The sequence below is a fragment of the Fundulus heteroclitus genome, unplaced genomic scaffold (genome assembly GCF_011125445.2).
Source record: "Fundulus heteroclitus isolate FHET01 unplaced genomic scaffold, MU-UCD_Fhet_4.1 scaffold_45, whole genome shotgun sequence".
In the NCBI taxonomy this organism is placed as follows: domain Eukaryota; kingdom Metazoa; phylum Chordata; class Actinopteri; order Cyprinodontiformes; family Fundulidae; genus Fundulus; species Fundulus heteroclitus.
Genome location: NW_023396868.1, coordinates 550,646 through 577,035, shown reverse-complemented (window position 1 = coordinate 577,035; position 26,390 = coordinate 550,646). Strand labels below are relative to the sequence as shown.

The following is a 26,390-nucleotide window of genomic DNA, read 5'->3' as shown; positions in this document are numbered from 1 at the left end:
GTATCACTTAGTTTAGACCCTAACAATCGACTTCACTTTCAGAAACAAGCCCAAAAAAACTGCAACTCACAACTCATGAAATGTACAAGCGACTTTAGAAAAAATAAGACCAAAGTTGCATAAAATAAGTGGGCTTCGCAGCAGTGAGCATGCTTTCTAAGTGTGTCGTATCCCTCCGCCGCTCTGGTCGGTACACAAATGTTCCAGCATATTCTACATAAAAAAAAAGAATAACATACCGAAAATCCTCGCTCTCATGTTATGTTCAAAACATTCTTCTTGGAAATGTTGGCTGCATATGACATTGTTTCTCTCTGGCCAGAAGTTAGATGGCAAATCCTCTCTCTTCAGGTAGGTATTCCAACAAAAGAACCCGATGGATCATGAATGGGAAAAGTGAAAAAACTAATGTTTTTTCCACTTTTACCTGATGTATTGTTACATCCAGCTGCCATGCACGTTGGCATTGTTGCTTCAACAATAGCTCTCGTGAATTTCAATGGTGAAGTCCTCTGGAAATCCAAAATAATTGTCCCTTCAAGTCAGTTTGCATTATGGAAAGGATTTTCCTGAATTTTCTTTTCAAATCTAGAAGTTTAAAAACAGGTCTTGAGTGTTACGTAGAAGTGATATTCAACTGTAGTCAGGTAGGTCAGACGTTTTGGGTTCCTTTCCACAAGCTCCTCACAATATACCCCGTGTCCACTACCCCTTTTTAACCGTGCTGAGACCAGTCCGAGCTCGGTAACCGAGATAACTATTCAGTGTAAATGGAACGCTAACTGAACTGAACTGAGCCAGACACAACCGGACCGCACTAAATCCAGACCAGTTCCATGTGTGGGCTCGGCCCGGTTTTTCAGTAGCCCGGTTCTCTAATAACAAAGAGCGCATGAGCAGACAGCGTCATCTCCGTACAGCCAGTTGAGATTTCCGACATTCATAAAAATACTAGTTTCCCTACTGTGACGTACGATTTCCAGTGATGATTCTGCTTAGCAGTGTGATGAACCTCAGCGTCTGTCATTGTTTCCTGCGTCTGTAAATCCTTATTAGACGTTCGTTTGTCTTATCCACTTCCCAAAAGCCGACTCTGTCAAGTAAATTCACCAAAAGTTGCCGTCTTCGCCTGACTCTCCGCAAACAACGACATATCACAATGATAATCAAGCATAATTTCCTGAATGTTACGTGCGACGCCATTTTGATTTGCTTGGTCCCGCCTTCAATCCTAGAGAGCAGTAGTACCGCAGATCATCACTAGGAGGCGAGGAGGAGCCAAGGAACCGAGATAGCGTGATGTGTAAACAGTCGTCAGAACCAAGCTCGGCTTGGTTAACTGATTCAAGCTCGGACCGAGCTCGGCATGGATCGGTTTAACAAGGGTAGTGGAAATGGGGCTTTATTTTACTCAAACTTTGGCCCATTTCTCCTGGCAGAACTAGCGTAGCTTAGTCAGATTTTTAGCCCCACTTGTGCCTTTACATGTTTGCCCACAAATTATCTTTGGGCCTTAAATCATGGCTTTGTGATGGACTCTCCAAACATTGACTTTGTTCTTCTTTGTTCTAACTCCTTTGTTCTAATTAGCATCTCACAGCGAAATAAATTAAGAAAGGTCCAAGATCCAGTGAAGAATAATGCAAAAAAAAAAAAATTTGGTTCTAAGAGGGAAAAGACTGGAATAGAGCTTGAAATACAGTCTGACCGTTGGTGTTCACTGAAGCAGAAGCTAAAGCTCCCAATCGCTCAGATGTGACTGCAGAGTGGATTGATGCTCGTTAAGGTTCTGATATGAGGCTCTTAAAGTTGCTTTAGATCAGTGTATTTAATTAATAACAGTTGGTGTTCAATCACACTGAGCTGCTGCTTTACTGAGAGGCATTACAGAGGGTCAGGCTTCATTCATTGATTAAGCAAACTGACATGATAGTTCTGCGATAGTGCTGGTAGTAGGCGCCACGTCTGTTTATATCTGTTCATTACACCTGGTGCTGGGTTCTATTTAGCCCAAAAAAGGACTATCAAAACACTATCAAGATAGAGGCTTGGAGTATATAACTTTATTTTATCATGATCAAATGGTTTTTGGTGTTTTTTATAAGTATATAACGTGTCTATATACCTTTAAGTCTGATTTACTGTCAGACAGAGAAAATGTCTGACATCTGCTACACAGATCTACACTATAGCAAAACAAGAACTTTGTTTATGTTGAACCCTTTATTATGCCATGAGTTTATCTGCATTAACGCTTTAAGATGTAGTTTATTTTTATTTCATCACAATTGTTTTCCATTTTAGTAGAATGTGTGGGTCTCATCAGGTTTTCACGGTTCCATTTATCACTATCATGCTGTTTTGCTTTAGAAAAGAGATCTTTAAAAGCAACATTAGTGGCCACTTTTTCTAACCAAGCATAGCATGATGTATGGAACCTATTTACCTCTTCAATAAATTAGCTTGTCAAAATATTGCCAGAAAAGACATTGTTCCAGTGACTCCACGGCGTCAGGTCGAGATCGAAGCTGCAGCACAGATTCAGCTGACATGCTTCCCAGCCGACTGAAAGAGGAGCCATGGCTGCTTGAGATTTCTAACAACTTCCTTCAGCAGTACGTCCAGTACCTGCAGAGTATGGGCTTCATTCTTGTCCAGGTCCGGCCTCCATCTCCCGCTCGTAGGTGTGTTATCTCAAAACTATTCCATCTATAATTTTAGAGTCCTCTTCAAGCCTTTTAATGTTTTTAGCAACCTCTGACCAAGCCTTGTGGTTTTGGTGTCTATCAGCTGTTTTTAGTTTAACCGCAGGCTTCCTGCCTTTGTGCTCTACCCCCCATCCTCTCCTCTCTCTGACAGCATCGCCAGAGCCCGAGCTGCCATGCTGAACTCCATGTCATTGGAAGGAAGGATGTCTTTTTCCTATGTGAAGCAGAAGAGTGAGGATAACCCTAAGGTTAATGTTCACTTGGCAAATTTTTATTTTTTTTTAAATACACACAGTTAGAAATCAAGCTTGGCTTAGGTTTCAGTTTTAAGCGCAGAGACTTGCTGTGCTCAGGAAATTATTCATTTGAAATAGTGGTTATTTTAGCATATAACGTAGTCATCCAATTTAGTTTGCAGTTAATTATTAACCAAATCATCATACATGGTTTGATCAACTGGTAACTCAAAAGGGATAATTTGAGCGCAAACCTTCAGAAAGCAAATCTCTCTTATATAAAAATAAGCACAAACAAGGATCTCTTCATCTATGTGTGTTCATTAAACCAAATTGCCCTGATACAATCAAAACTTTTTGAGTCACAAACTTCTTAACTAACTAGAAACACACATCCACTAACTAGTAATCAAAGGTAAAATGCAAAACAATCAATTGAGAATATTTAAACAAGTAAGAAGTGATACATTTGGACCTGTACTTTCTAGACAACTAAATCTGAGTGTGTAATGCTGCTAACAGACTGGTTCTTTGGCAGAGCTCAGTGTCTGGCACCACTTCATATCACCTCCAGAGAGCGCTGCCTGGAGGAATTGTGTTGATGGAATTGGCTTTTCAGGTGAGACATGTTGTCAACCTTTTTTAATTTTTAACAAGAGAATCATACATACAGTATATAAAATGTTTAAACTGAATTGTCTTCATCAAACAAGTCTTATGTGTGAATGTACATATGACATTATCTGCCTACTCCGATTGCTTTTGTATTTTTATTCTTATTTTTTCTCTTTTTCTTTTTGATTCACTGTATATATGAAGATACACTGTATATAACTGATGCACCTTTTCCTACTTTTGGCACCTTCTTCTGACTACTGACTATTGAGCCGATGGGACAAGTGAATTTCTTCAACGTGAGATCAAAAAAGCCTATCTTATCTGATCTTATTTACACACTTTCACTACAGCAATTCCATTACAACCTTAAAGAATTCTTAGTGTTGCTGGTTCACTGATAAGTTCTGCATCCACCTGAATCTTCTCCCTGGAGTTGAAGTATATTCTCTATTCAAAGCTTTTGCTACTCCCAGAGTAACCTGTTTTTCTTCATCTGTTCTGTCATTCTGCCAGGGGTCTTACTTCTGTGTAAAGCAGTATGCGCTGGAGTGTTCCCGCATTCCCATGGGCCAGACAGTCAACTCCCAGGTAAAACCAGTAAAACCCAACTTCATTAAGTAAGGAAGTAATTATTTCTGAAAGCAGGATGCAAATCAACCTGACACCCCATCAAGGGTTTCCCACTTCCCACAGGTCACTTGTCTGCTTGATGGTCTCAGTGTAAATTATGTATGTCTGTGGGGAATGTCTTATTGTAAGTGCAGATTCAACAGGTATTGCAGTGCAGCTTTCTTCCTTATATATTATCTTTTTAATTTTATAAATATACTTGAAAAAAAGACAGTTATATACAGTATGTGGTGATGACTTTTGATGCAATTACATTTTTACTTCCTCTATTGTTTTTATTTAATTTTTTACTCTGCATGTACAAATAGTTTCTTTAGGATAAAACCTTGTACCCCTTCCCATATTTGGTAGCCCCCAGGATGAACAACTAGCAGTCTATTAAAGACACCATGAATTGCAGAAATAGCTACGTCGTCCCCCGCTCCGCCAGTCTAAAATGGTATGGAACACATTAATTAACTGAAAAATGTTGCATAGTATGCCTTTAAGTGCTTCAGTTAGTATCTCCAGTGGGTGGTTATTTATCAGGATTCTGCCAGTTGTTCGGCAGTTGTTCATCTTGGTCTGATTCTCAGTGGTATTACAGAGATATTGCCTGTTGAACTTTTTAACCAATACCATACCGATTTTATTTATAAAGCACTTTAAACACCCACTGGACCAAAGTGCTATACACAAGCAATAACAATATGTCAAGGCTAAGTTAGACAGATTGTGTTTCCTAGATCGGGGGATCCTAAAGTGGGGGTCATGAGACTCCATGTTGGGTTTGCGAGATGATCCATTTGGATGATCCAAATTTATGACTTTATGGGGAAATGCTTCCCCATGCTTCCTGAAGCTCCTCCCACAAATTGGTTTGGTTTGATGGGCACAGAGATTAACTTCATATAGCGGTCCCCCAGCAGTAACCAGGCTGGCTGGGAGACAATACGCAGGAAGCATAGCTCTAGATTGCAGCCCCTGGGTCACAACCAACCCATCTGCGTTTCTAACAGATTTTTCCCACCCAGTGACACACCCGCTGAGAAGCCGACTCTTGTACTTGCCAGCTCCTTAGTCAGAAACTTGGAACTAGCGACACCAGTGACCATAGTCAAATGCCTGCCAGGAGCCAGAACGGGCGACATCAAATCCTACCTGAAACTGCTGGCTAAGGATAAACGTAAATACAGTAAGATTGTTATTCACACTGGCAGTAACGACACCCGGTTACGAAAATCGGCGGTCACTAAAGTTAGTGCCGCATCGATGTGTAAGTTTGCTAAAACAATGTTGGACTCCGTAATTTTCTCTGGTCCCCTGCCTGATCTAACCAGCGATGACATGTTTAGCCGAATGTCGTCATTCAACCTCTGGTTGTCTAGGTGGTGTCCTGAAAACAATGTGGGGTACATTGATAACTGGCAAACTTTCTGGGGAAAACCTGGTCTGATCCGGAGAGATGCATCCATCCCACTTTGGATAGTCCAGCTCTTCTCTCTAGGAATCTGGCCGGATTTATTAGTTCTCCTAAATGCAGACAACCCAGGGTCCAGACCAGGAAGCAGAGCCGTAGTTTAACACACCTCTCTGCAGCTTCTGTACTGTTACCCACCCATTACCCTACAGAGACGGTGTCTTTCCCACAGCCACGTCTAAGCAGATTAAAAACTGATCTAAAAGGAGCAAATCATAAAAATCTCATAAAAATCAATACTACTCGTGAACCAAAAAAGAAAAATAATAATAATAATAATAATTAAATGTGGTTTATTAAGTTTAAGGTCTCTCCCTAAAAAGACTGTTAGTGAATGACTTGACCCTTCACAGAGTTAGAGCAGAATATTTGCTATCATTATTAGAGGAGAATACAAATAACTGCTAGGTTTCTCTTTGGGTAAATTTGGGAATTGTACTAGAGTTACAGCTCGGTTGAACCATCTATTCCCTTAGCGCTCAGCAGAAATGACTTTATGAGATTCTTGACAAATATCTTCTATTTGAAGAGTTTCAGTCAGGCTTCAAAGATCATTATAGCACCGAAATGGCTCTGTTGAAGGTCACTAATGATACTCTCATAGCCTCTGACTGTAATTGTCCTGTTAGATCTAAGTGCTGCATTCAATACAGTTGATCACAATATTCTCCTAGAAAGACTTGAACATACTGTTAAGGATTAAGGGGAAAGCATTAGGCTTGTTTGAATCTTATCTGTCTAGCAGATTCCAGTGTGTTCATTTTAATAATAAATCTTCAAACTCTAGGGTAGGGCTGTGCATAAAAATCGATACAAAGATTAATATAGATTTTTTTTTTTACTATTTAATATCAATATTAGGGATTTCAATATCAATATACCTCCCAAACCCTAGGGGGCGTTATTACAGCACGCCATTAGTGTTCATAGCGAAGAAGTGCAAGTGAGACAAATTTGCAGAATGGCAAATGAACAGGATTTTAGAAGCGCCTTCATCCCTAAAATCAGACGTTTGGGTAAATTTTTTGTTTCTGTGATTGAACCAAATTCACTTTATTTTCCTGTTAATATCGGTGTTCAATAAATTGAACATAAATATAATACTTGGCTGGTTTGTTGTTTGAATGACTTAGCATTAATTTGAAAGTAATAAATATCGATATTGGAGTCAAATCAAATCAAGCTGAGCTATATAGAGAATCGTATTGTATCGTGAGCTATGTATCGAGAATAGTATCGAATCGGCTCATCCTAGATGATACCCAGCCCTACTCTAGGGTCACACGTGGAGTACCACAGGGTTCAGTCTTTGGCCCAATTCCTTTTAATTATATAAATGCTTGTGTAAAATTATCAGACAGCATGGGATTCATTTTCACTGTTATGCTGATGACAGCTATATTTATCCATAAATCCTGATGAATCCAATCAATTCCTTCGAGTACAGGGATGTCTTGATGACATCAAAAGCTTTAAAATTTCTGCTTTTGAATTGTGACAAGACAGAAGTTGTAATCTTTGGACCAGAGTCCTAAAAAAATAAACTTCTCAATCAATCGCTTAATCTGGATGGCATTAAATTTGCCACTGGAAATAAAGTAAAAAACATTGGTGTTATTTTTTACCAAGGCATGTCATCTCAATCCTACATTAACACGGCTTACTTTTTTCACCTCTGGAATATCACCAAAATTAGAAATATTTTGTCCAGGAGTGACGCCGGAAAACAAGTCTATACATTTGTTTCTTCAAGGCTGGACTGTTGTAATTCTTGACTATCAGGAAGTCCACAAAATGTAGTTTGAAGCCTTTAGCTGATCCAAAATGCTGCAGCAAGAGTTCTGATGAAAATCAACAAGAGGGATCATATTTCTCCAATTTTAGCTTCCCTTTATTGGCTTCCTGTTAAATCAAGAATAGAATTTAAAGTTCTTCTTCTAAAATATAAAGCCCTTAATAATCAAGCTTCATCATATATCAGAGCTCTAATTACCCTGTATGTTCCTAACAGAGCACTTCGCTCTCAGACTACAGGTCTGCTGGTGGTTCCTAGAGTCTCTAAAAGTAGAATGGGAGGCAGATCAGGCTCCTCTCCTGTAGAACCAACTCCCAGTTTTGGTTCGTGAGGCGGACACCCTGTCTACTTTTAAGACTAACCTTAAAACTTTCCTTTTTGACAAAGCTTATAGTTAGAGTGGCTCATGTTACCCTGAGCTACCTCTATAGTTATGCTGCTATAGGCTTAGGCTACTGGAGGACATCAGGGCTTATTTTTTTCACTCTACTGATCTCTACTGTTCTCTAGTTTTGCATTGCATTGCATTGCAATGACTGTTGTCTTAGACTTAGACTTTCTTTATTGTCATTTTGTATGCACAGAGTGCATACAGAACGAAATTTCGTTTCCATACAGCTCAGAAAAATTGCAGTAACTCTACAGGATACCTTGCAGTGAATTACAGTACAGGATAAAAATGCAGTCAGTTACAGGATAAGTTTCAATTGACTTCCGGATAAAGTGCAGCAGTGAACAGTAGGCAGTTTAAATGTAAACAAATATGCAGAAAGTTTCCAGTAAAGTGCAGCGGTGATTTAACAGTAGACAGTTGCAGTGTAAACAATTATGCAGTAAGTTTCCAGATAAAGTGCAGCAGTGATATTGGAGACTAAGAGTTGAGTGGTGTTTTTTTAATGCTGGATAAGGATACGATACAAATGTGCAAATCAGCGAGTGTGGTACACAGTCCATTTTATACTTCAGCAGTTCAACAGTCTGATGGCAGCAGGGATGCTGTGGAACCTCTTCCCAGAGGGCAGCAGGGAGAACAGTCCATGATGGGGGTGTGAGGGGTCCCTGATGATGTTTCGGGCTCGAGACACACAGTGCTGCGATGAAATGTCTTTAATGGAGGGAAGAGGAGCCCAGATGATCCCTTCTGCTGTCCTCACCACTCTCCTCACGTTCTTCCAGTCGGAGAGCACTGCAGCCTCCACACCACACAGAGAGAAAGCTGGTCCGAATGCTCTCAATGGTGCTTCTGTAGAAGGTCTTAAGGATGGGCGGGGGCAGGCGGGCTCTCCTTATCCTCCACAGAAAGTACAGTCGCTTTTGTGCCCTCCTCACCAGTGACGTGGTGTTCACAGACCAGCTGAGGTTGTCCATGATGTGCACCCCCAGGAACTTGGTGCTGCTGACCACCTCCACAGCTGAGCTGTTGATGAGCAGTGGAGCGTGGTGAGGCCGGTTCTTCCTGAAGTCGACGATGATCTCCTTCGTCTTCTCCACGTTCAGGATCAGGCTGTTGTCTCTGCACCAGCCCACCAGCTGCTCCACCTTCTCTCTGTAGTCCTGGTCGTTGTCGTCTCTGATGAGGCCCACCACCGTTTGTTTCGTCAGCAAACTTCACAATGTGATTGGTGGTGAACCTGGGGACGCAGTCATGAGTGATCTGAGTTAACAGCAGGGGGCTCAGGACGCAGCCCTGAGGGGAGCCCGTGCTGAGGGTGATGACATCAGAGGTGTTCTGTCCGACCCGGACCGACTGAAGTCTGTTGGTGAGGAAGTCTAGCAGCCAGTTTCGAAGGGGTGTGTTGAAGCCCAGATGCTCCAGTTTTCCCACCAGATGCTGTGGGATGATGGTGTTGAATGCTGAACTGAAGTCCAGGAACAGCATCCGCACGTGCATGTTCTTCTCCTCCAGGTGTGCCAGGCTCAGATGAAGAGCGGAGGAGATGGCGTCCTCAGTGGAGCGGTTCCGTCGGTAGGCAAACTGGAATGGGTCAAGTGTTGGGGGGGAGACTGGAGACGATTTGTTCCTTTACCAGCCTTTCAAAGCACTTCATCATGATGGGAGTCAGTGCAACAGGCCGGTAGTCGTTGTAGCAGGTGACTTGAGGTTTCTTTGGCACCAGAATGATGGAGGCAGACTTGAAGCATGCTGGCACTGTGGCTTGCTCCAGCGAGGTTTTAAAAATGTCTGTGAGGACACCAGCCAGCTGACCTGCACACTCCTTGAGCACCCGCCCAGGTATGTTGTCAGGACCTGTGGCCTTCCGCGGGTTGACTCTCCTCAGAGTCTTCCACACGTTCGCTGTGTCAAGGCAGAGCACCTCCTCATCCTGGTGGGGAACAGCTTTCACTGCTGGCGTGTTGTTTAATGCCTCAAACCTCCCAATGCAGTTGTTGAGTCCATTTAGGAAGTCCGCATCTGCTTCACCCACCGGGGGAGGAGGGCGTGTTGTATTCTGTTATTGGCCGTATTCCTTTCCACATGCTTCTGGTGTTGCTTGCGTCGTGGAAAAGCTCCTGGATTTTCTGACTGTGGTTCCGCTTCGCTAACCTGATGGCACGGTTCAAGTTGGCTCTCGCTGTCCTCAGGGCCTCCTTGTCACCAGACTTGAAGGCTGAGTTCCGTGCTTTTAGCGCTTGACGGACCTCCGCAGTAATCCAGGGTCGTTGGTTGGCTCGGGTGATGATGGTCTTGTTGCGCTGACGTCCTTGATGCATTTGCTGATGTAGGCTGACACAGTCATTGTGTACTCATCAATGTTGATCATGTCCTCATAAGTTGCTGCAGCTTTGAACATGTCCCAGTCAGAGCACTCAAAACAGTCCTGGAGCGCCTCCATTGCTCCCTCAGTCCAAGCTCTCACCTGCCTCACTGTAGGTTTAGCTCTGATCAGCAGGGGCCTGTATGCAGGGGTTAGCATCAGAGTGAGATGATCTGACGAGCCCAGGTGGGGGCGGGGGGCTGCTCTGAATGCTCCTTTTATGTTTGTGTAGACTAAGTTAGAGTGTTCTCTCCCTGAGTTGCAAAATCCACGTGTTGGTAAAAATGGGGTAGAACAGTTTTCATATTTGCCTGGTTAAAATCCCCAGCAATGATGAAAACACCCTCTGTGTGTGTAGATTGCAGCTCGGAGATTTTCTGATAGAGAACGCTCATAGCCTCTTTTGTATTAGCGCTTGGAGGGACATAGACCGCTGTGATGATAACAACAGTAAACTCTCTAGGCAGGTAAAAGGGTCTGCAGCTGATAATCAGTAGCTCTATGTCCGGAGAGCAAAAGCTTGTGACTATTCTAGCATTTTTACACCAGTTGTTGTTGATGTAAATGCAGAGTCCGCCCCCTTGGGCCTTACCACTTGGATGTTTACATCGATCCGCGCGGAAGGTGGCTAGTCCCTCCAGGCTAACGGCGCTATCAGGTGTTAATGATAAAAGCCATGTTTCTGTCAGGATGAGAGCCCAACAGTCTCTAAACTCCCTCTTTTCAGAGAGCTCGAGCTGTAGATGGTCCGTTTTGTTGTCCAGTGAGCGGACGTTGGAGAGCAAGATGGATGGAAGCGGCGATCTAAATGGGTTAGCCTTTAGCTTAGCTGCTAGCCCTCCGCGACAGCCGCGCTTCCTTGGCCGGCTCAGCCGCTTCTGCTTCACTCTGCTCCGGCGCGAGTTGCCGGAAGTGACCGCGGCCTCCTCGGTCTTTGGGTCTTGAGAGCGAAGTGCACCGAAACCGCGTAGGCAATCGAGCGTTGAAGTGGTTGCAAGTCCAAAAATACTGAATGACCGTAATTCCAGCAGGCGTTGGCGGTCGTGTACTAATCTGCTCCATTTCAGCTTTTAACTTTTTGCTCTCTCTTTTTTTCTTCATAGTAGGTACACCTGGTCTGACGTTCTGTTAACTGTGACATCATCCAAGGAAGTCAGATCAGCCGCTATTACCATCTAATATAGAACAGATTACTGGATCAATGTGTGCTTCTGTGCTTTTTTGTCTGTCTTGTCGTGTCTCTGCTCTGTCTTCTGTAACCCCCAGTTGGTTGAGGCAGATGAACGTTCATACTGAGCCCGGTTCCGCTGGAGGTTTTTCCTTCCCGTTAATGGGGAGTTTTCTTTCCACTGTCGCTTCATGCTTGCTCAGTATGAGGGATTGCTGCAAAGCCATGGACAAAGCAGACGACTCTCCCTGTAGCTCTACGCTTATCCAGGAGTGAATGCTGCTTGTCGGGACTTTGAAGCAATCAACTGGTTCCCTTTATATAGGAAATGTTTGACCAATCTGTATAATATTATTGAATTTGACTTTGTAAAGTGCCTCGAGATGACATGTTTCATGAATTGGCGCTATATAAATAAAATTGAATTGAATTGAATTAGAGTGGCTCATGTTACCCTGAGCTATCTCTGAGTATACTGCTATAGACTTAAGGCAAGGCAAGGCAAATTTATTTGTATAGCACAATTCAGCACAAAGACAATGCAAAGTGCTTTACATGATTAAAATATAGCAAAATAAAACAGAATAAAAGCAAGTAGGAATAAAATGTAGATAGAAAAAAAAAAGAACAAAAAAGTGGTGATTCAGTTAACTACAACAGTTGAAGGCAATCTTAAACAAATGTGTTTTTAATCTTGATTTAAAGGAACTCAGGCTTTCCGCACCTTTACAATTTTCTGGAAGTTTGTTCCAGATAAGTGGAGCATAGGAATTAAATGCTGCTCCTCCTTGTTTAGTTCTGGTTCTAGGTATGCAGAGTAGGCTGGAGCCAGAAGACCTGAGTGGTCTGGATGGTTGATACACTGATAACAAGTCTGTGATGTATTTAGGTGCTAAGCCATTTAGGGATTTATAGACTAACAGAAGTATTTTAAAGTCTATTCTCTGAGATACAGGGAGCCAGTGTAAGGACTTTAGAACTGGGGTTATGTGCTCTACTTTCTTAGTCTTAGTGAGGACGCAGGCGGCAGCGTTCTGGATCAGCTGCAGCTGTCTGATCCACTTTTTAGGCAGACCTGTAAAAACACTGTTGCAGTAATCTATTCGACTAAAAATAAACGCACGGATTAGTTTTTCCAGATCCTGCTGAGACATTAGTCCTTTAATCCTAGAAATGTTCTTCAGGTGATAGAAAGCCGACCTTGTAACTGTCTTTAGATGCTTTTGGAGGTTCAGGTCTGGGTCCATTACTACTCCCAGATTTCGGGCCTGATTAGTGTTTTCTAGCTGAAGCGACTGAAGCTGTGTGCTAACTTTTGATCTCTCCTCTATTGGTCCAAAAATTATTACTTCTGTTTTGTTTTTATTAAACTGAAGAAAATTTTGGCACATCCAGGCATTGATTTCTTTAGGCTGTTGGAGGACATCAGTCTATTTTTCTCACTCTGCTGAGCTGTCCTACTGTTCTCCAATGTTGCATTGTTTGTTGTTATTTCAACTTTTAACTTTTTGTTCCCTGTCATTTTTTTCTTCATAGTAGGCACACCCTGTCTGTCATTGTGTTAGCTTTAACATCATCCAGGGAATACAGATCATCTGTTATTACCATATAACATAGAAAGGATTCCTGGATCAATGTGTGCTTCTTAGTTTTTTGTGTCTCTGCTCTGCCTTCTCTAACCCCCAGTCGGTGGAGGCAGATGACCGTTCACACTGAGCCTGGTCCTGCTGGAGGTTTTTCCTTCCTGTTAAAGGGGAGTTTTCCTGTCGATTAATTCATGCTCACTATGAGGGATTGCTGCAAAGCCAGTGACAATGACAGACGACTGTCCACTGTGGCTCTACGCTCTTTCAGGAGGAGAGAATGCTTCTTGTCAAGACTCGATGCAATCTGCTGGATTTCCTTAGGTAGAATACTTTTTGACCAATCTGTATGATTTGATTGAATTTGAATTTGTAAAGTGCCTTGAGATGACATGTCTTGTGAATTTGGCGCTACATATATAAAGTTGAATTGAACTTCTTGCGCTGTATATGGTAAAGCAGCTCCCACAGCAGCTTGATGGAGTTGAGATCTGGTGACTGTTCTGGCCACTCCATTACAGACAGAATACCACAGTGACAGTGTATTGGCTGCATTTCTGGTTAATGTTATTTTTAGTGAAGAAAATAGTGCTCATCATTAAATAAGTTGGAATTTGTTTTTCTGACAAGCTGATGAGAAGTGACAATATGAATTTTTATAGCATAGAAAATTTTATATCTATAAATTACTGTGACATTCTCAACAATACAGACAACTGATGTGGTTGAGGTGTTTTGGCAAATTTACCAGAGGTCAAGGATGACTTCATATAAGAATTGTGCTTTTATGTTGTAATCAATTAATCATTCTACGTTGTGGGATAAATACTCAGTCCTGAGTTCCAACTTCCTTTGTTAGCTGGAGGACAAAACCTTTGTTTCAAAGCCATGAATACCTTAAACTACCTGAAACTTTATACTCATGAGTTTTATTTCTTAAGGGAGAAAAAAGAATGCTTTATTTATTTTCTTCTCATTTTCACTTCATTTATACAAGATAGAACCACAAAAAAACAGAAATAGACATTACATTCCCTGTACACACACACACGCACACACACACACACAAAAATATTTCCAGCAAATACAGGAATTCCAGAATATTACCTATTAAGTTACCTTGAAGCACATATTATTAACTCTCCTCCATGGGGTTTACCTTTGTTCTTGTAAACATGGCAATTATTCAATGGTCACAATCGTATATATTTTTTGCATACATCATAACAGTCCTCATTGAGGCATTTCTTTTTATCATAGATATTTTTATGTCCATAATCCATCAAGGCCATCTCTATTCGAGTCTCTGTAGTACTGAGGCAGCATGTTCCATCATTATTAATCCTACAGTCTTTTAGCCAGTTGTTCAGATTAATGCAGTTGGGCTTCTGTACTTTCCAATCCATAAATATAATTATCTTTACAGAAAGTGATGCGTGTTATTAGTTGCTGTCTTACTTCAATTCTCCCACCCTGGCTCCCAGAAAGCGCACCTCAGGACATATGGTCAGACCTTTGTCAGTAATCAGCCATAAGCAGTCTGGGACTCCTTCCTGAAGCCTCTTGACTTCTTCAACAGTTCCACAGACTATTCCTTAGGTTTCCTTTCTTTCCACAGCCGGGCCAACACAATTCGAACGGCGTTCATTTTCAATATTTTGTATGGGGTTTTAATAAACCTTCAACTGTATGATTTTTATATCGGACACATTTCGATAAACAATGTCTATATTGTATTATATTACTCCATTGTTTGGTGGGTTGTTGTTCGCCTAATCCTTGTTCTAATTATTGTTTAACTTGATCAATAGCAATACAGAAACCAGGAGAAATGAGTGCATTCAATTCCTCTACTTTTTAGAACCTCTTTAATTTGTCATCTGATTCCTTGTCTGATGCCACAGCAATACCCTGAGATATATATTTCTGTTATAGTTTTAAGTAGCAGATGTTGTAAGAAACATGATTGGCTTAGATTAGAATGATCTTGAATCTATTTAAAATCCATGACTTCCCCCATTCCATAATTTGTTCCAGTTGTCTCAAATATTATTAAGAAAAGTCTTTCCCCCTGCAGTAAATAATGGATTCTTCCATAGTGGACATGAAGACAATTTGAACCTATTTATTGCAAGTTTTGTTATGTATAACCTTTAGTATATCACACGCTAACTTTTATAATAGGGCTCCTAAGGTATAAGAGATATTTTATTTGCTTTTAATTCTCTTCAGCAGTTTTTCCAGCCATATCCAACTGTCAGTCTCACAATCTTCTTGATGGGTCCAGAATATACAATGTCTGTTATTTAAAGCCAAATATATACAAACATCAGAAATTCCAAGCTCCTTTTCGTCCTTTGTCCTACTATCTTTCTGGATCCCATTTTTATTTCTTGATAATATTTCAGTATATACCCAATTCCACAAAAATGGTCAGGATTTCAACTGACCGTTCCTTTTTAAATCTTTCAGGAGTTATATGGTTTTGAAATGTAGAGGCCTCAAAATATGTGGAAAGAAAGCAGTGCTCGTAGAAAGGTAGGAGAGGCTCTCCTGTCCTGTCCTCTCGCACAATGGATTAAACATGAGGAAGAAACCTGCTGAATCAGAAAATATTTGTGTGTGTGTCCTAAATATATATATATATATTATATATAGTATATATAATATATATATATTATAATATATATATATATTATATCTAATTATATATATATATATGTGTATCTAATATATGTATTTATTCTGTGTCTATATATTCTGTATAGTTCTATATATATGTATTGTCTATCTCTATATGTATCTATATAATATGTCTTATATCTATGTCTCTTCTCGTATGTCATATCTGTGTATCTATCTCTCTCTAATGTGTCTCTCTCTGTATATTCTCTCTGTCTCGATCTGTATCTCTCATCTTCTATCCTTCTCTCATCTATTAGTCTCTCTCATCTATCTATCATCTTATATGTATATATATATATGCAGGCCTGTGTTTCAAATTATAATAGGGCTTATCGCCAAAAACAGACTTAAAACAGCTGCTTTTCTAAAGCTAGTTGATGTAAAGTTAATCGTCCAGCTGTGATCAGACACTTGGATTCTAATAAAGATTGGGTTTACCGGCCTGCTGTTACATGTCTATTTAAAACCCATCTTTCCCCGGTTCCGGATTTGGCCGCAAGTGAGAAGACGTTAATCAAGAGGTAGAACAGTTTAAATGCATATTTAATTCATAGAAATTAAATATGGAGACAGAGTATACATTTACCAATCAAGATGATTTCCCCGCGCGGTCGAGAAGTCTGTCTGAAGTAAGCTTTGAACAAAGACTCTTGTTATCAACTTTAAAACTCCTCCTGCTCGGTCAAGGGGGAGGATGACTAACCTCCTCTCCTTCTGACCACCCCCTCAGGGCAATAAACCACCCTGTTATTCTACCCAGCAACAGAGAGGGGAGACACCCCTACTAAGATATATTTTTTAATTCTCAACAATTCCATATCACCCTTACACACACCTCTTCAGACCCACACAAACAAGATCATCAATCTTGCGCGAGGAACAAGTGACTTTGTCCATGAAAACAAGGCCAACAGAAACCCAACAGAGCCTGCCTCTAGTTATTACAAATACATGTAATTGGCTGGTATGTATACACACCAGGATGTTCTTGCACTAAAATAGTTGTCAGGGAGGGTGGGTGTTGATGGCTGATATTTTAGCTCAGCTCTTACAACCTAGTAGACCACCAGCCCAATTCATAGACTGTTTCAGCACCATTGTGCAGCATGTCCTGTGTTTATGGCCAGGATGATGAGGCATGTCATGGATTGTATGATAATGTTTTCATTTCGCTATGAAAATGCCACATAAATGTAACTGCAGAGACGCTGCAGTTGCTGGTATTGGGTCTGGACATCCAGTTGTTGGGTACTTACCACCGACGAAATGTAGAGAGCACATCTAGGTGTCATTGATCTGATTTTTCCTCCTGCTTACAAGCTCAGATCCAACATTGACATTTTCCAGCAATCCTTTGGGGTTTAGGGAAAAAAAATCTCCATATGATCACGATCATCATATTGCAGGTTCTCCGGAAGATACCAAAGCAGCGGTGTTGTATTGTTACTAATAATAATAATAATATGTCTGCTGAGGTGATATTCAGGACGGATCTGTCCACTATTTGACTTGTACAAGTATTCAAGCTTTGGAATTTGACGTCATTTGTGAAAAGTCCAGTTAGAGGGAGACTGAAGAAGGGGCAGATAGTACACATTCATCCAAATCACTGAATTCAGGTGTTCCAAACTCTTCCATGACTACATTGGTAAACAACTCAGCAGCTCGGCATGCAAACGTGTGGGAATGGCTGGCTTTCAGGAGCTTAGTGAAGTCTAACTGACACAGTTATGTCACACACAGTTATGTCCAGATTTGAAACTTCCTCGTTACTATTACATGTTCCACAGTCAGCTGTTAGTGGTTTTACATCAAAGTGGAATGATTGGTAAAAACAGTAACTCAGCCACAAAGTGGTAGGCAACATCTAACCACTGAGCAGGGTCAGTTGATGCTGAGGTGGAGTTTGCTGAGGTAATCAGCTCTCAGTAGCTACAGTTGCTTGCCTGCAAGAACTGTGAGTAGAGAACTTCATGAAAGGACTTTCCAGGCACCAGCATCCTGGCCTTACCTCACCAAAGCCTCTAATAGCAGGGTTAAACACAGTCCCACAGCACTCTAGACTAGAGAGAAGTTTCCTGTTGACAGGTCTAGGTTCAACAGTTGCCAGGAGATCAGTACTCTCTTAACCCCAGCATACAGTGAATCCAGTGTGTATTAATCCATTAATAAGTCTGTGAAACCATGTTCTTACATGGGTCTTTCTCTTCATCCATCTGTCTGTGTGTATCTGTGTTTGCCAAGTCCCACCTCATCTCATCTCTCCATCAGGGCACGCTCCTCACCAAACTTCGTTCCAAGCCGTTTCCAGATGCCACACCAGTATGTGACTGTGCGGTATGTTCCAGCTGTTCTTAAGAAGGGGTGTTAAACTACAATCAGGCTTCACCCCTGTTCGCCAGTCTGCTTGCTACCATCAATCTTGATCTCTTTCTGTGTAAATCTACTGTCTGCCCTTTTTATATGTTGATCAAAATCAGTATTTTAATTTTTCTGCCCTACCTGTGTCAGTGACAGTAACCATAATTTTTGGATTGCAAATGAGCAAGCAAAATAAAGGTGGCATTTTAATAACTAGGAAAAATTAGGTCCTGGCATCTGACATTGCTGAAATTCAGCTGTGAGTCAGATCTCTGTGATTTCATCTTCTTTTTTGACTCTCAACAGGCTTCTGCCTCCATGCTTGTTGGTTTGGCTGTTGTGGGTGTTTAAGCTTATGTGCGTCCTTTCCAAATCTGTCTCCCATTCCTGAAACAGAAGGTCTACTTGTCTTACATTTTGTTAGGTTGGAGTTTGGTCAAAGGATTTGGGACAAGTGACCAGAGCTACTTTGTGCTAATAATCTCTGTATTTCTTGACTTGTTGTTTCATTCTGCTGTTGTTCTGTCCCTAATAAACAAGCATGTCTTGAGACTGGTCCAAATCTAGCTTAAATGCATTTCTTGACGTGGTAATGTTTGATTTAAGGTGACCTTATTGTTTTCACAGTCCCCTTTTCAATAACATTGGAACCTGATGTGACCAATTAAGACCTATAAATGAACTGATGAATGGATAAGAAGCAGAATCATAGATCAGTAGATTTTCAGGACTCAGACAATAAAAGGGACATCAGAAATACTGAACAATTCACTAAACACTGCGTTGTGACTCAAAGATGATAATGTATCTGTGATCTAAAAACAGATATATTGACCTCTATGGGATTCCCTTATTGACTAATTTAAGCGGCTGTACAACATTTGAGTCCACCGTTTTTCAGCTACATAAAAATATTATGTATGAGGTGTTTCTGTTGTCCTTCAAGCTTTGATTAAAATCCATGTTTGACATTTCTGCAACCTCAGCTAGCAGATCTGTATTTATGGGTGGGAGATATGTAAACCTGCTTAAGCTTTCCTATAATTACAGTTTTTTCTGTTTCAATCTCCTTGCCTTGGATCTTCTAACCTGACTCTCGCCAGATTGATGTCGCTCTGCCTAGCTGAGTGAAGCTAGGCAGAGCGACATCAATCTGGCGAGAGTCAGGATATGGATCTTCTGCTCCTTTGACGTCTGTGATCATAGCTTCTCTTTATCATTTCTGTCAGAAATGTCACTTTCACTTTGCACAGCTGGTAGGACCTGGCCTGCAGCTCTTTGTTTAGCTTTTCAAACTGCTACAGGGTATTTAATAAGGTAGATGATGGCTTGTGTACATGCATAAGAGACTGTGTTAGTTATGGTATCATCAGGTTAAGAAGCCTCATTTCCAGCAGGACAGCAGGATTTTGTATGTAGGCCTGACTCTGACATAATCAAAAATATAGAAATAAATACATGCTCAATAAAGACATGAGCAGAAAATCAATGTACAAAAATACAGCAAATAAATGTTAATTAAATTATACAATAAGACATAAATGTAAATCTCTTATATTTAGCTTATTTATGTATTCATCTTTTTATTCACCTCATGTATCTATTTTTCATTTCAATTGTCAACTTTATTAATTACTTAGTTTTTAAATGTACTTCTGTCTATGCCCTAGTATTTCAGTTTGTTTTATTTTTCCTTTCTATATTCTTACCCCATTTATTTCTTCAAACCTATTTATTTATGCCCGTCCTTTTTCCATTTCTGTATGCATTTCTGCCTCATTATGCAAATGAGGAGGGACGGTCTTAAGGGGACAACTGCTCCCTGGTTAGCATCAACCTTCCATACTGGAATCTTTTTTTTTTTTTTTTTTTTTTTATTTCCTTTATTTAACCAGGTAAACCCCGTTGAGATCTGGATCTCATTTTCAAGGGGGACCTGGGCAGAAATCTGCAAAAACACTACAACCTGGTTACAAAAATAAAACCAATTAATACATATGCACAAATATAAAACAATAAAAACAATTTAAAAGCAAATAAAAACAATTTAAAAGCAAATAAAAACAATTTAAAAGCAAAATCTTCATGCTACTGCCATCTAGCCTGGCCAGCCAGACTGACTTACTACGTATACACGGTGTATCAGTCTGGTTAGGAGCTGATAGAGCTCGATTTCAAAGGGGGGACTAATGGGGTCAGCGTCATCAGGTTAACTTCATCAGGTCAGCGCCAATCAGATAACTACAGATGTGACACAAAAAAATCCAAGCAACGCTCTATTTTTTTATTTCTAATCCATGAAACATGTCATGCCATAGAGCAACCTCTAAAGTGAACAATTGTTTTGCCGCTTTTGTCAAAATAATCAGAGGAGCACATCACGTACACTTTTTAATCTTCTAAGGCACCAAACAACAAAAATCTTGACCTATGGTACCAGAAATGCACCGCTGCATTATGGGCAATTTTGAGTCCCGCCTCCCTCCGGCCTGTGTTTGGGCCGGAGGGAATAGAGTCTTACCAGACTGACTAACGCTCTGTGTAATTCAGTCTGGCTAGCCAGGCTAGCTGCCATCGTGGCTGTCGCTACTGACCGCGGTCACAGTGGCTACCAGGTTACCATTGAGCTGAGGCATTTAACAACCGGATTTGAAACCAATGCTGTAATTCCAGACTTTATTTTCTGTCGTGCGGACGCTCTGACTGAATGCGTGTTTCATTAAGTGGCTCACATGGACCCAGGTGTCGGCAGGTGTCATGTCAATTCTCCTGACAGAAACTAGAACCCCTGTGCTCGAAACTCGCATTGGGCTGGAGCCGCAGATTCATATATAAGCTCAGAGCACAGAGGCTGTTGTTTCTGTTGGGAGAACTGGCACTACACCTGCTGGCATCAAGGAGGAAATACACTAGATGCGTTCCAGCGCGTAAGCGCAGCAAAGGCACATACGCGCGTCCTACCCTTAGGTTAGCTTTTCGTTTTAATCGGTCCTTAAATGTACAATTCCTAAATTAGATTGAAGTTCTAATTTCAGAAGTTCTCATTTCAGACGTTCATATGCTCCTGTTTGGAATGAACGGGAATACAAAGAAACAGTGTCAAAGTTCACTTCTGAAAATAATAATCAGGTCTCATTTCGGCCACAATGTGGTAGAAGTAACATTGTTGTTGATGTTGCGGATTGATGGGATGCACCCATTTTTGCTGACCACTCGGCCTTTCTTCTTGCAACACTTTGTCAACTAGGAAGGCCAAGGTGTGCTTTCTACTTGGTGCTCTTTCCATGTGGCGAAAGTTTTTCTCTGCGCAGAAACACACAGATGTGGAGTGTACTTTGCAGTGTCTGGTGTAAATTTACACTTTTAAAAATACGCCCATAAGCCGTGCCACTTACGTTTCGCACCCAGTATTTCCTGCTTCAGAGCATCCACACGACAGATAATAAAGTCTGGAAATACAGCGATGTTCTCAAATGAAGTTGCTAATTGCCTCAGCTCACTGATAACCTGGTAGCCACTGTGACAATGGCCGGTAGCGGCAGCCATGATGGCAGTAGCTAACCAACCAATAGGGAGCAGTTTTTTCTTCAGGACCGCAGCCTCCTTATTTGTGTAATGAGACAGAAACTGAAAAGGACAGGCATAAATAAATTCAATGAAGAAGGACCCAGGCAGACAATCCCATTCGACTGGGGGAGCCATCATACCCCGACAGAATTTGCAGTCTACACTTCATCTCCAGTAAATACAACTTAATTTTGCACTAGTCATTGTTCTACTGAAATAGCGGCGGAGGGGAGGTGGTGATCGCTAGACGAGGCTGGGAGAAGCGGAGTTGACCAGACAGTGGCTGCATTACGCCCCTGATCACGCACGCTAGTACGTCTGTGTTTACGCTGCAACGTCGCCGACACCCCCACCCATTTTAATAAGACAAAAACACCAAAATAATCCTTTGTGAACAATTTTTTTAACCTACCGGGCGGGTCTTTCTCTCTGCTGAGGCGCGGTCCGCTTTCTGCTGTTACACAAACATGTCAGAACATCCAATCATCCACCCATTTTCTGACCCGCTTAATCCCTCATGGGGTCGCGGGGGTTGCTGGTGCCTATGTCCCGATATCAACCATCAACTTACTCTTGTGACAATCTTGTGATACGTTATCTAAAGAAGAAAAATACGTCGAGAACTGGTCAGTTTCCTTTGTTTGCGCCCGTTATGTGTTCGCCTTCTGCTTTCCAGTCCGGCGCGCATGCGCAAAAAACCCGGATAAAAACAATAGCAGTGAACTGGTCTTAGGGTTGAAGAAATAAGTAGGGTAAAATATAGAAAGGAAGAATAAAACATTAAAACATAGACAGAAATAAATACATTTAAAAACTAATTAATACATAAAGTTGACAATTGTAATGAAAAATAAATAAATGAGGTGATTATTAAAAAGATGAACACATAAATAAGCTCATTAAGAGCTATTTACATTTGTCTCACTGTAAAATTTAATTACAATTTAATTTGTTGCATTTCTGTACATTTATTTTTTCTTATGTATTTTTGAGCATGTAATTATTTCTGTATTTATTCCTGTATTTATTTTTGATTATGTCAGAGTCATCCCTCCATATATTTGTAACAGAATAATAATAAAAAAATAATTTCAGTTGGTTTGACTCTGGCACTTTCTATTATGTTATAAAATGTGGTGAAAGAAGTATTTTCAGCACGTTTTAACAATTTAAGTGGAAACACTGCACAGTGCATTCAGCTCTCCTTTCTAGTTTATTTCTGTCAGCCTCCATTTCATGCTGGCTCTCATTAATGTTGAGTTCAAATGTCACCAAGAAGCAAGAGTTAAACATCAAGCTTCCTCGAAAGGGACGGTTCATAGCTGTTCAAACTCTGGCTCTGTAGAGACGATTGCATTAGTCATCACCCACAGTAAACAGCAGGTTTACTGAAGTGAATTTGTAGAAAGAGTGGCGTTCTCTTGCAGGTGAAGGACTAACAGCTGCTACTAGCAATCCCATCAAGAGAACAAATTAGAACAATTCACTCTGGCAAGCACGTGTACTGGTGCTTGCCGGCAGATTGTACACCTCTGCACTTTTACATTAGAATCAGTGCAACCCGATGACTAAACTACGTTTCAGAACCTTACATTATATAATTAGTTATTTTCAGCTGTACAAAGCAGTTATTGAGAATCTAAAACTCCTATATGTCTTCAGATCTTTAAATCTAAAGTTCACTTTTAAACAACACAAAGCTGTAAAACAGACCTACAGTAGATATTTAAGATGAACAGTGCAAACCACTTCCACTGACAAGATGCACTGTATACTGCATATGCACCTACCATCCAGAAGCTGCAGGTAGCCATCAGACAGAAGAAGCAGCTGGTGTGCAAATAAGTCTTACGTTTCACCAGTCCACGTGGGGACATGTCTGTGGGTGGAACACGTTTGGTTAATAGGTTTTTGTTCCCCCTTCAGTAAAGTAACTAGAGGTGGGAAGATTAGCCAAAATATGCACTGATGTTAGAGTATCATCGCTTCAAAAGACTATTAGTCAACTAAAGAGTAAAAAGCTCGGTGCAGTAAAGCTAACATAACTGCCCACCTCAGTTTGTCGGGACGGACCGGGAAGCAACTAGCAGCCTAGCAGATTTGGTCCGTCCACGCTGTTGCCTGATAGTATCACATTTCTACCTGATGGCTTGTGGCCAGTCTCTTAGGCAGACAACGTCAAATCTCTGCCAGCCTGCCTCTAGCATAGTATACACCATAGCTAACTGGATTCTTCTAGCACCCAGTCCACTGACATCTAACCTTAGTTCTAGGCTAAGTTAAGTATCATCCCTTTGTTCTTCTCTGTAGAGTATTGGCTCCTACAATCTTCTGAAAGAGGGATATCTAGTCTAATGTTGCCTTTTGTAGATTGCAGCTTTGTAATGATTACAAGTTTGCCTGTAAGGTTAAAAACATGATTAGAGGAAGTAAAGTCAATACCCAACATGAGTGGTGGCCTAGTGGTTAGAGCAGGGTGCTTGCGCTTAGAGAGGCTGTAAGGTTCTGGTACCCTGCCACTCAGGGTACCTGAGCAAGACCCTTAGCCAGATGCTCTCCGGGCGCCAACCTGTTGCTTATAATGTAATTGTTATTCATAGTTTAGCAAACTGCTAACAGTTCAACAGAAAGTTTAACGAAGGCATCATAATCCCACCTGATGCTGGAGTCGGAGTGCCCCTGGCAGCTGGGAAAATCTGTAAATCTTGCTGGTGCCTCTTCTGCCTTACATCCTGTGTTCACCTTTCTGTTGTAGTTGTCCATGCTCTTCACTGAAGAGTGTGATAAGGTGCGGGACCTGATGCACGTTAACTCCTTCAGCTACGACTTTCACCTGCGGGTCGCTCACCAGTACCTGGTCGGATGCCACATGACGCTTCGTCAGGGCTACCAGCTCACAGACTTTCTGGATGATTTCATCTGCCATTACCCAGATATTCCCAAGTTTGGGCGTAATCACGTCTTTCAAGGTGATATTGCTTATGTGTTATAATTTTTTTACTGCCACTTATACAGACGTACAACCAGTGTGAACAGTAGGACTTTAGAAAGGTCAACTTCTTTGTCTTTCAAATATGACCACTCAATTCCAAGAGGTTAAAGTGGGTGAAGTTCATAGTATAAGATGAAGGTCTGTTCAGGTCCCTTCAGGTCAGATAGGTGAATTTTTCTATTAAACTCTGGTTCTGGTGTCTTGTATGTTTGCTAGAGATATTCTGATCCAACAACTAAAGAAATTAAAGGCAACGACACAGATTACAAATAAGAGCATGCTGGGATTTGCCGACATACAATACTTGAAAGAACTACAGGAACAAACTGACCTGGATAAGGTCAGTCTCGATTCCATGTTGTGACTGAAACTTATTCAGTGTTGATGTTGGTCATGTGGACTTAACATTTGATCACAATATTTTGTAGCACTTATTGCAATAACAGTAAAACTGACAGTAGAAGTGTTTAAACATTTGCTGCTGTATTTTTAGCAATGCATCTGTCTGTCTCTTTATGAAGCCAGAGCCTCCAACACCAAAACTTCAACTGCTGTCAGAATGAAATAAACATCTACTGTTGGTTAAATAGGGTTCTTCACTCCACCAGTTAAATAAAGCTGTACAGCTAAACAGCACGGTAATTACTTGTAATTCTAGTTGTAAATTGATTTCCATTTATTGATGGTGCCATGGAGCCAGCAACACATTTCTTTTTATATAATTTTGCGAGGTTTTTTTAAACACCATTAATGTAGGTTTATCTTTATCACTATAAAAGATTCATAATAATGGTCCAGCTACAGTCTGTGTCAGGGAATGCAATAAACCAACATATTTTTGTTCACATTAGTATCAACTGTAGATTCCGTCTGAGATCCAGTATTCTGACTACAGGTGCCGTAAAGGCATCTGATTTCTCACTGAACCTTCAGCTGTGTCATGAATGACCCTAACAGCTAGGTTAGAAATTGCTTATTTAATATTGCTGTTAGAAATACTTCAACCTTGATACTCTCAGAAGTCCCAGATAGCTTTCAACATCATTATTCAAACCCTCCAATGATCACAGGATTCACTAAGCCAAAAGTGGAGAAAATTAATATGTTTACATCATATTATAGGGCTGAAACATGTTTTGGATAAATAGGAATAAAATAAATAAAAAATGTGGTTTTTCTTTGTTTCTGTAAAGGAAGCTTTTCAATGTCCACGGGGATGATAACAGCTCACCAGCTCTACAACTACATAATTGACCATGCCAGCACTTATGGCATGAAGCCTCTCCGCATGTCGAAGGCTGCAGCTGCTACTGACAGCAAAAAAGGGATGGCTGACCTCCACGAGTATGCTCTGGTGGCTCTGTGGAACAGGTCAGAACCTGAAGACACCTGCTCTGTTTGCATTAGGCCGTTTCCACGAAACATCTTCTCTCTTCCTTCTGTTTTTGCTCCACTTGTAGTTCGGGCTCTTACAAGGATCTGGAGGGCCTTCACCACCATGACGATTTTGATGTGTCTCTAGTAGTGTGCCATAATGCCGCTCCATTTGAGGAGCAGTCAGATGGGGAAAGACATTTGCTAAGGTAAGGGCTATTAATAGAAGAGATCAAAGAATATACTTCTGAGCTGTTGGTTTTATCTTATATTTCAACTGTTTTGATTTTGATAACACTGTTGGTGGGTGAATCATTGAATAAATATACACAATTTTAGCTTCAGCTCCTTCCCTTAAGATAGAGTTTCTTAGTCCCCAGATGTTGCTTTGGTCCCTGCTGCTGTTATGGAAATTATGTTCATCCTGTTTATTAAGACCAGCTCTCCTCTGCTGTGTC

At 41.0% G+C, this 26,390-nt stretch overlaps 1 protein-coding gene across 8 annotated transcripts in view; it reads left to right on the top strand.

Annotated features, from left to right (window-relative positions):
* szt2 (SZT2 subunit of KICSTOR complex) overlaps positions 1–26,390 on the top strand; it is a 201,433-nt gene that overhangs the window by 163,450 nt on the left and 11,593 nt on the right. For 6 of the 8 annotated variants that reach the window (XM_036131637.1, XM_036131636.1, XM_036131640.1 and 3 more), the window contains 8 exons: positions 2,482–2,684; positions 2,860–2,956; positions 3,483–3,563; positions 4,076–4,150; positions 17,910–17,975; positions 24,322–24,535; positions 25,752–25,929; positions 26,019–26,141. In XM_036131637.1, the coding sequence (XP_035987530.1) occupies positions 2,482–2,684; positions 2,860–2,956; positions 3,483–3,563; positions 4,076–4,150; positions 17,910–17,975; positions 24,322–24,535; positions 25,752–25,929; positions 26,019–26,141 (1,037 nt within the window). Of the gene's footprint in view, positions 1–2,481; positions 2,685–2,859; positions 2,957–3,482; positions 3,564–4,075; positions 4,151–17,909; positions 17,976–24,321; positions 24,536–24,774; positions 24,899–25,751; positions 25,930–26,018; positions 26,142–26,390 lie in introns of those variants that run through there. The other 2 variants (XR_004929430.1, XM_036131641.1) reach the window with 2 other exon arrangements.